Source organism: Vidua chalybeata, chromosome 9, assembly GCF_026979565.1.
Source record: "Vidua chalybeata isolate OUT-0048 chromosome 9, bVidCha1 merged haplotype, whole genome shotgun sequence".
Classification (NCBI taxonomy): Eukaryota; Metazoa; Chordata; class Aves; order Passeriformes; family Viduidae; genus Vidua; species Vidua chalybeata.
The window spans coordinates 9,864,701-9,874,534 of NC_071538.1; the positions used below are offsets into that span (position 1 = coordinate 9,864,701).

At 43.8% G+C, this 9,834-nt stretch overlaps 1 protein-coding gene across 1 annotated transcript; it reads right to left on the reverse strand.

Moving 5' to 3' along the window:
* Nucleotides 1–2,324: 2,324 nt before the first annotated feature.
* DMRTB1 (DMRT like family B with proline rich C-terminal 1) lies at nucleotides 2,325–9,375 on the reverse strand. The gene is made up of 4 exons (XM_053950572.1): nucleotides 8,795–9,375; nucleotides 6,975–7,207; nucleotides 6,270–6,414; nucleotides 2,325–3,450 (listed from the first exon to the last, which is right to left on the reverse strand). Exons 1-4 carry the CDS (start codon nucleotides 9,171–9,173, stop codon nucleotides 3,380–3,382), a joined length of 828 nt encoding a protein of 275 aa, XP_053806547.1. The 5' UTR covers nucleotides 9,174–9,375; the 3' UTR covers nucleotides 2,325–3,379.
* Between the last annotated feature and the right edge of the window lie 459 nt (nucleotides 9,376–9,834).

Sequence of the window (9,834 nt, forward strand, 5' to 3'; positions counted from 1 at the left end):
GAGTGTCACAGACACCTCTCCATAAAATCTGGATCCTAAACTTGCATACCTATCCAATGCTGTCCACTTGTCCACTCTCTCTACCCTCACAAGGAATTCCACTGAAAGTAATGAAATTAGTGGTGGGAGTAAATATTAAAGAGCTGGCTCCTAATTCCAGGTTTTCTCCTTCAAGGAACAAACAAGAGCTTGTGGCTCTGTGAGGACCCAGGGACTTGCAGCAAGGACAGAATTGACAGAAGTGTTAGGAATTGCACCTTCAGAAGTTCAGCTCAAGGGAGTGAATCCTCAGAAATCTGAAAATAGTGATGATGACAACTGCATATATGCAGATCTCCTACTACAACCAGTAGCAGCTTGCATGCAGAAAGATTTCAGATGCAAAAGGAATCCTTTCGTTTTCTTTCCCAAATTTTATTAATTCAACCAAAGTCTGTGTTGCTTCAGCCTTAATAAAAAACAATAAAATTCTGGGATGACTTAGGCTGGAACAACCTCTGAGTGACTTGTCTAATCCAAATCATTCAATTTCAGTCCAAACTGATTTCATTATCCCTAAGTCATTTATTTAAATAAATGAAGTCAGACGAGATCACAGAGTTTAATTATTGGAAACACTGGTTGGCACTAAGTTTGGAATTACAATTACTCACTTTGAAGTCCTTGAGTGCACAGTATGACAACACCAGTTGTCAAGGAATGGTTTTTTCCTTGGTTAAAAAGGACAAGCTGAGCATGAAGTGGAAGAATGAAACCTTGAATTATCCATGTAAGATAGTTCATTCTGTCAGCTGGAGAGTTACCCACTTTCAATTCTCTTACCAAGTCATTTGCATCTCTAGGCAGGGATAGATGCAAGAACTTGGGGACAAGTTTCCTGAAATGTACAAGTCTGAAATGACACCACACAGAGTTTGACTGATGACAGGATTAAGCATATTAAGCAGGATTTGCCTCACTGTTTTCCTACAGCTGTAGGAACAGTCTTAAGCTGTGCCAAGGGAAATTTGGGTTGGATGTTAGGAAAAAGTTTTTTTACTGAAAGAGTGATAAAGTACTAGAATTATCTGCCTGGGGAGGTGGTGGAATCACCATCCCTGGACATGTTTAAAAAAAGAATGGGTGGCACTCAGTGCCATGGTCCAGTTGAGCTGTTAGGGCATGGGTTGGACTTGATGATCTTAAAGGTCTCTTCCAACCTGGTAATTCTGTGATTCTGTGAAAATCACTTGACCTTTTGCCCCAGTCACCACCTTGTCCTTCAGGGGCATAAAGTAGCAAGGTTTGGAAATGGTTTTACAGCTGCTCTGCCACACCTGATATGTTCTAAAACTGACTTTAGGACCCACCCCCCCCCCCAAATAATCAACTTCTCCATCTTTTCAATTTAGTTACCTTTCTCTGGCTCTTTCTTAAACTACTTCTGCCTGGAGATGCCCACTTATCTGCAGCAATGCAGCAAGGGAGACCCTCGTGCACTGCCAGACCATCCTTGCAGCAGCCAAAGGGCTTTGGTTCGCTTGATGATAGTTCAGAAAGATGGGAGGAAAGGAAAATAAGGAATTTGACTTGGCAGTCTGGAAGCAGTCACTGGCCCCGTAAAACAGAGAGCAAACAGTGCTGTGTGTGCAGTGTATCTACAGTGACTGTGCACTGCAGTCAGTGAAAAGGGCTGGAATCCACCTTGCTTTGAGATTTAAGGAGTAATACAACACTGAATATGACTTTAGAAAAATATATGGGAAGGAGCTGGTTCAAGTATTCATCCTGAACATTGCTATTTTCTTAAATCATTATGTTATAAAAACCAAACCCTCCATCCACAGAGGAGCCTGCTTTCTGGGCACTGCTGGTATTTCTGTTTGTAGATTATTTTATTTTGAAAAGAAAGAGGTATCCAGAGCTTTCCAAGCAGATGGAAGTTCTGGAACACTCTGGGGAGCAAAGATCCTATTGTAAATCTAAACTATAACAAGTTGTACATCAGATTCTTTGCTATAGATAAATTTGTTTTTCTGGTTTTTTCTCTTGGCAGTTCTAAATTTGCCACTTTCACTTTTTTTGCCAAAACACTGTGCTGTAAAGCATTCCAGCAGATCATCTACTACATTAAACAAAAGATAAATTTTCAGCTTAGCAGAACTTCTTTACTTTTTACAAACATCAGAAAAGTCTGTTTATTTTACTGCGCTCACCTTTACAGAAGCAGAAAGATGTAGGAAAAAAATACTGAGGCCTAAATCTCTCTCCAGACAAGTTTGTTACACAGAGCTGTTCAGGGCAACATATGACATTTGGCTAGAAAAATTACATGCAGACACACATCAAACCATAACAACAGTTTAATGCATCTTTTTTAATTATACAAAAGTCCCACCCCAATTATTCAAACATTAACAACTGATCCACTTGATACAAAACCAATTAATCCAGGAAAAATAGTAGAGGAATATACCATTCATTTTTAGTTAAAGATTATCACTGACAAAGATAGTATGGATGGATTTGACTAATTATTATTGTAACTGGTGTTTTGTCCTGGGCAAATCTCTCCACACCTTGGCTACGCCACAGTGCACTTGCAGTACACACGTGTAAAACTGTCTACAAGAGCCCTTTAGAAACAAACAGTACTGCTCAGTTTCAGCTGTCCTGAGTTAAACAACACTGAAATCATGTATAAATCATCAAGGACATTCAAAATGTCAGATGTGAAGCCTGTGTGACAAGAGGTGATTCCAAATAACTTTGTCCCTAGCCCACACAGCACGTGCCTTAAAGGACCCAGAAACAATGAGGAGGCACCAGGCCTTTCAACACATTCCTGTCCTTCCAGACAGCACCCACCCTGCCCTGCCCTGCTCAAGCACCTTCTTAGGCAGCCAAGTGCATCAGCAACCCAGGCTGTCCTCTCCTCCTCTCTCACAGAGTCTTCAGGCTCCACATCATCGAACTCTTTAACATTCAGAACCAGATTTCCTTTATAGCAAACTGATACAAACAACATCTTTCTGACTACTGTCATGAACATGAAAATGCTGCAGAGTGCACATGGCTCAGAGACCATGGTCTGGGAGCCAGGTAACCTCAGCAGAGGAACAAATTCAGAGTCATAATCATTTGTTGCTTCCACTGGAAAACCTTTTAGGAACATGGGCTTTGTAGTGCTTGGGAGGCAGAGCTGTGAGCCTGGTAGCTCGAACATTGATCATAAAGTGAGGCAGGGGACTAATCCCCTTCTAGCTGTTGTGACTGCTCAGTGATTAAGTGTCACTCTACCCTCATTAACTAACACTCAGAAATGGAAACAGTGCTGCCTGCTCTCAGCTCTTCTCCAGCCCATTTATTGTGTATAATATACAGATTGGTCTCTTCTTGTTTATTCTGGGGAAGAAGGAGGTTGGCCACATTCATGAACCACCCTGGAATCCTCACTGTCAGCTTCAGTAGCTAAAATGAAGAATAGAAAAATGTCAGAGTTAAACACAAAGAAAGAAGCAAAAACCCCAAACCCTCTGTTTCAGTTCTTGTTACACCTGGAATCAATCATATTTCCACATTTGAAGCTGCACTGGAATAGAAGTATGAGGCAGACACTTCTGCCCACTTACCCACAGTGAACCTATGCCATGCCTTTTTAACACTCCTATTAATTCTCAAAGGCCTCAACAAACTGATTTATATGCCATTTTCAAATCCAACTAGGGATTTTTATTTTATTAAGTATTTACTTGGCAATTTGCATTAAAAGCTCCCTCATCTCCTCAGAGGCAACCTGGGTTTTGATTTCTCTTTTAGAAAGCCAAACATTTGCAACCAGAGTCTACTTTCAGATGCTGTACTGGCTGTTTTACTGGACATGTCTTGTGTTTACTTTGTCAAATCTCTGTAACAAGACCAGTCAATACTGCATGGAATTGTGTAACAACATATCTATACTTCACACCACCCCTGGGGGCATCTTTTTCAGGTAAGCCTTGAAGAGTATTATTTTTTGTTTTTATCTGAGATTTCCTTCTGGGCAGAGATCACAGATACTTATCCTCACCAGCTGTCACCCTGCTAGGGCTTTCTATATCCATCTTCCTGCAACAGTTTTGCCAGTTTTGCCATTTCACCTCATTTCTGGAGGTTTCTGGAGAAAGGATGTTCCCAACTTTAACTGCAGGTTGGAGTCAGTTCCATTTGTAAAAAAAAAAGACATTATGCAATCCTAACTCATCCTTATGCATTACACATTACATCTTTTCTCTTTTTTGAAGCATCTTGAATTCCAGAAAGAATTTATTAGTTTCACTCTTTCTTTTACATCTGCATCTTCTGCTGCCAGGCTATTTTGAATGGCCTCATGCAGAATTATCCCCCCTCACTGGGTTACAATTGCAAATTCCTACATATCCTGGAGCACAAACGCTATGCAGTAGAATTAATTTCTACTTTCTCCATAGCACTAAGGAAACTGGATTGTTCTCTGAGCAACACAATCCATGATGCATTGTTTCCTATGGCACTCTGCCTGGGCTGTGATTTCCCTGGTGTGTGTTAAGGGCTGAGGTCATTAGATGGCATTTTGCTTCCTGGGGGACGCTGCTCTACTGGTGTTTCTTCTCTATCCAGTTGCCTGTTTTCATCAGTTTTTGGCCAGTACAACTTCACTCTACCAGTGCAGGACTGGATTTCCTCGGTTTCCCTCACGCACTACTGTAACTCCACCCATGTTCCCCATGTTTGTGTGCTACTCCCAGTTCCTTCCCTTCCCTCAGAGTCCAACAGAAAAGCTACAGCTCCCTACATGTTCTCTGCCACTGCAGCATCCCCCAGATTTTTGTCCCCTCCAATTCACAAAGCCCATTAATCCTCACACACACCTCCTGATTTGCAGGCTAGCCCTTCTTTTCCTCTCTCCCCCTCAAACTCAGCCTGTATTACTTCACCTCCAGCGCACCAGTATCTCCTACACACTGCCTTTATCAGTATCTTACAAAACTTTACGTTTCTACAATGTCTGTACAACCCCACCCTGCCATATTCTCCACATTCTCCTTGTCCAGCACATCTCCTGCTTCCTTTTCTTTGGCTTTCCAGCCAGACAAGGAGCAGGGATGCCTTGGTGTCCCCACTGCTGGGCTGACTGGCTGGCACTTGGTGGTTGGCCCAGGACACACACCCCAGTCAGGGACTGAGTGCATGGCGACAGCCAGCCTTACACCACAACGTTTGTAAGCTGCAAGCAAATGCTTCAGTGGGAGGAATCTGCTTCCCTTGCACATCAATATTGTGCAGGCATGTGATCACAACAGATATGTTTGGCTGAAAATAGCTAATGGGTTGAAGAGTTATGAGAGGACTGACATTAACAGAAAGTGAGGCTGCATGAGCCTTATGTTGTTGAGAAATCAGGCCAAAAAAACTCAATTTATATTTTGTCCCACATAACCACCACCACCATCTTTTCAGTTGAGATCATTCTACTTCTCTTGTATCTCCTCCCTCTTCATTTTTCAGTGTTTATTTCATAAACAGTTCACTTAACGATTTTTTGTTCTCATGTTCAAGAAGAGAAAGGAAGTTGTGTTTATTTATCTGCATTTGTAAAAATTTAAAATGAAAAAAAAAAACCTAAAATAAAACTGGCTATTTACACATCCAGTATTAGTGGTTAATTCTCTGAGCAGCTCTACCCTCTTGTGGTCACAGCTTAGCTGCAGCTAAATTAAAAACTTGCTAATATAATCACAAATATGTCCACATGTAGGCACAATACATGAGAAAGACCTAAAATAGAGGGGCATAAAGACTTAATCTATGACAGAAATTTAAAATCCTATGGGAATCAGAGATTCTGAAGATTCAATCTTTCTTTTCCAGCAATTAAAATCTAGGATTTTCCTATGAGCAAGAAATTTCCTATTATTCATGGTATGAGTCCACATTATTTTTTAACAATTTGAAAATTGAAATACAGCCAAATAATTTTTAAGATATGCCCTGCAAATATTTTTTAAGATATGCCCTACACACTAGCTATGTAGAAAACATCAACAGATCATTTTCTGGAAGAGCTCTGTGCTTTTCAGCTGGAAAGCCCAAGCATGCCAGGCTGCCTCCCCTAGGTCAGCCCTTCCCAGAACTCTACAATCTGCCCCAGGAGTCAGGACTTCAGGCCTGGCTTCAATCACAGAGGTCAAAACTAGCTGGGATCAGGGTCTTTTGGGTTTCCATCTCTGTGGTTAGATATTGAAACCAGGTTAACAGTGACTCTCTCTTACCATGTACTTCCTTGGTTGTTTCAGCCAGGATGTTCAGTGAAACCGGAGCTGGGATGTAATGAATCCCTGTCAGAAAACCTGGTGGGATGAACTGACGCAGAGGAGTGTAATATCCTTGAGGGAAATCTCCAGCTCCATCTGGAACCTGTGGAAACACATGAAGCAGATCACCTTCTAGCTAAAGACTCTTTCCAGGATACATCTGCATTATCAGACCATTTCTGGGTTTTTGTCCATATGCTGCCATGTCAGTGCACATATTGGCACATGGAAAGCCTGTGCACAGGGTAATATGCTGCAACTGAGGAGCAAGAACTTCTCAGACCATGTCAGACCAAAACTGACCTTTTTAAGTCCTTGTCACCTGTTCTAGCATCTCATTGGAGTAGTTGGTTTAAACCAGGAGCAGCCATCTTCTTTCTCAGTAACCCCTAAAACGTGACAGGGAATTTCTATACAAGCATAATAAATCTATTGTTTATTGTCTTGAGGCAGATCACTCTACCTTAGCATCAACTGATGAATTGTACTGAAAGCAGGTCAGATTATTAACATCATCATTTGCTAATGTTTTATTCAGTGCAATTTATCAAAATGTTATTAAGTAACTGATAAGGAAAATGACTCTTCATGGTTACTTCAACAGAGAGAAGGCAGCTACAATAAAGCAGTATTAGCACAGGTAATTAAAAGCATACTACTCACTGATACAGTGGTTGCATTCCCTGGCACATAGCTGCTAGGAATGTGTCGAAATCCTCTCTGAAGTGATATCCCTGGAGGTGATGGTGCTTCCCCATTGCTTGACTCATTGATGGCAAATCCCAGGGAAAATGGGTGGTAAGGATATACCCCAGAACACCCCGGGTACACTTTCGGGATTTCTCTCTCCAGGTATTCTGGGTTGACAGTGTATTCTGGAGTAAAAGCAGGCTGAGCTAGGAAACAATGAGAAAAGAACAAATAAAATTATCCATGTAATTTTATGGAGTTATGTAGAAGTAGCTGCAGGAACAAATTCCACTCTCAGACAGCAGAATCTGATCCTTTGGTTTCATGTTTAGCTCCCCATGAATTGATTTTGTGATTTTTTCATGAACTAAGGAAAGGTACAGTGGATGACACTGTAATGCAGTTATTCTGCATTCTTTTTTGCATTGCGTGCTGTGAAGTTTGTCCTTAGTAAAACACTGGCTGCAGAATCTTATTCTTTCAGTACATCAACAAGAGCAAAACAACTTAACTTTTGACTCTAGTGGTACTTAAAACAGAATTCCACAGAAACAGCAGAGTTCTAACTTTCTAGCATTCTAATAACGCAGTCCCATCTGTCACTTCTTAGGTTAATTTACAGCACGCTCAGTTTTAGGGTCATACACAAACAAATCAGAAGCAGAAATCAGTTACTTCACTTTTTCTCTTCCATATTGAATCTTATATGGCCTCTCTGAAGTCTTAGGAAAAGGAGTGGCTATTTGAATGTAAATAGGGTCCTTCTTGTCTGCCCCATCCTCCGACTGGCAGAGAAGGCAAAGAATTTCCTTTGAAAGGTTTACTTCTGAAGTACTATAATCTGTGTCTAGTCTTTTTTTGAAGTTGGTCAGCAGGTTAGAAATGCTAAGGGGAAGGACTGACAGACATCTGTATAGCTACTGTCATCTATAAATATCCTTTTATTCCAAAACAAAGCTAAAAAGGGTAAGTTATTGACAGTATTCTCTGGGGACTACAGATGTCCAAAATAAGTCTTCTCAGGACAAACATTTTGTCTTGCAGGCTGCCAACTTTCCAGAGGCTCAGATTCATGACTACTGCCATCAATAAGAATTTCTGTAACATTCTTATAGTAATAGAATGGAGTTACTATAATAAATTAGACAAATCACATTAAAGACTCTAAAGGAAGCCATTTAAGAGATGACAGACCATACAATTGCTCCACCTGAGAAGTTCATGCTCTGCTCTTAAATATCAAATGCACTTTTACATCAAGTCATCCCAACCAAATTCAGTTTTTGTTACAGGTATAAATTAAGGCAAAAAGGTCTTTTTCTTTTGCAGTGCTAACATGAAACTCCTGCTACTGACAGCTGCAGCAGTACCTATTTACATGCCATCGCTGAGCTTTTTAGCATTTTTGTTGCTGGAATTTTGCGCCTGTGAGTTTATAAACACTGTGACAACACTCAAAGAAACAAGCGGAGCAGATCCAGTTTTGTTGCACTCCTAGATTAATTTCCCTCTCAGTGAAAAGACACTTTGCTTAGGCTTCGAGCTCGCAAGGGGCGGCGAGGCTGAGCCCGTTGTTCCCGCCCCGCGCTGCGAAGCCGCCAGGGACGGGATGAGGCTGCAGAACCGACGTGCCAGCCCAGTGCCCTCCGGGGCAGAAAGCGGGACAGAATGCAGGAGCGGCTCTCCGGGCAGCCGGAGCCTGAGGAATCAGCGAAATGCACAAGTGGCGCCTTTGACAGGGGAAAGAGAACAGAGGGAGATGCTAGGAAAAGGCTCTGGGGACAGGTCCTTACCGTCGTCCCTGAAGGGAGATGGCTGTGGCCCCCAGCATGCCGTGCCCTTGCCGCCGCTGTCGGGCTGGGCGCCCTTCTTCCTCTCGTGGCTGCAGTGCTCGGGGGTCCCGTCCTCCCGGGCAGCCGCCCCACGGCCCTCGCCCGACGGAACGGGCTCCGCGTCCGCCCTGGCCGGCGGCTCCATCTCCTGCTGCCTCAGCGCCTTCTGGGCTGCCATGATCTTCTGCCGCTCGGAGATGAGCGAGCACTTCTCGCACAGGCACAGCTTCCAGCGGCAGTGCCCGGCGTGGCCCTTGACGGGCACCACGAAGCCGTGGTTGCGGCAGCGGGAGCACTTGGGTGCCCGCAGTGCCTTCGCCGTGGCCTCCGCTGCCTCCATGGCACCGCAGCGACCGCCCGGACCCCCCGTCAGGCCCTCCCCGGCCTCTGGTTTTTATAGGGGATGTAACAACCCGGGCCGGGGGGCAGGAGAGCTCATGGCAGCGGGTGGGGAGCGCGCCGGGCCCCGCGGCCTCCCTGCCCTGCGCCTGGCACGGCTCCCCCGGGCACCCCCTGCGGCCCTTTGGTGCGGGCGGGAGCCGAAGCGCAGCCGTGGGGGGCTGAGCCTGCAGGAGCTGCGGGGGGCACGGGCCCCACGGGCGGGCACATTGCTCTGTGCTGGTGCCCGCGGGGGTGGGGGGTTTGGACGGACCCGGTGTGCACGGACACAAATGCGCTGTCCCTACAGTAGTGCCCTAAAAAGATAATTTTCCCTTTTGGCACTTTAACATCTGTACCCACTTTCATACCTCTCATGCATTCGGTTTTAATATGACTACAGTCCTGTTTTGTTTCCAATTTGCAGCATGCTTCTCTTGATGAGGAGGAGTGACTGCCTCAGCAGAAAAAGAACACTTTCATCATTCTGTTTTTCAAAAGAAGCTACTAAGACGAAGGTAGAAAGCATATGTCATTCCAAAGACCTGTCTCCTTTTCTCAGAATTCCTTATTCTCTGGAAACAAAGACAGGCTTACAGTTAGAAATACAGGAATGTTCCAGT

What these genes read in the sequence shown, in the direction of transcription:
- DMRTB1 (XM_053950572.1), bottom strand. Translation starts at nt 9,173, where the DNA reads ATGGAGGCAGCGGAGGCCACGGCGAAGGCACTGCGGGCACCCAAGTGC. An exon ending in GGAATGCAACCACTGTATCA is followed by an intron (nt 6,415 to 6,974) that starts GTGAGTAGTATG and finishes GTGTTTCCACAG; the next exon opens with GTTCCAGATGGAGCTGGAGA. An exon ending in AACAACCAAGGAAGTACATG is followed by an intron (nt 3,451 to 6,269) that starts GTAAGAGAGAGT and finishes TCTTCATTTTAG; the next exon opens with CTACTGAAGCTGACAGTGAG.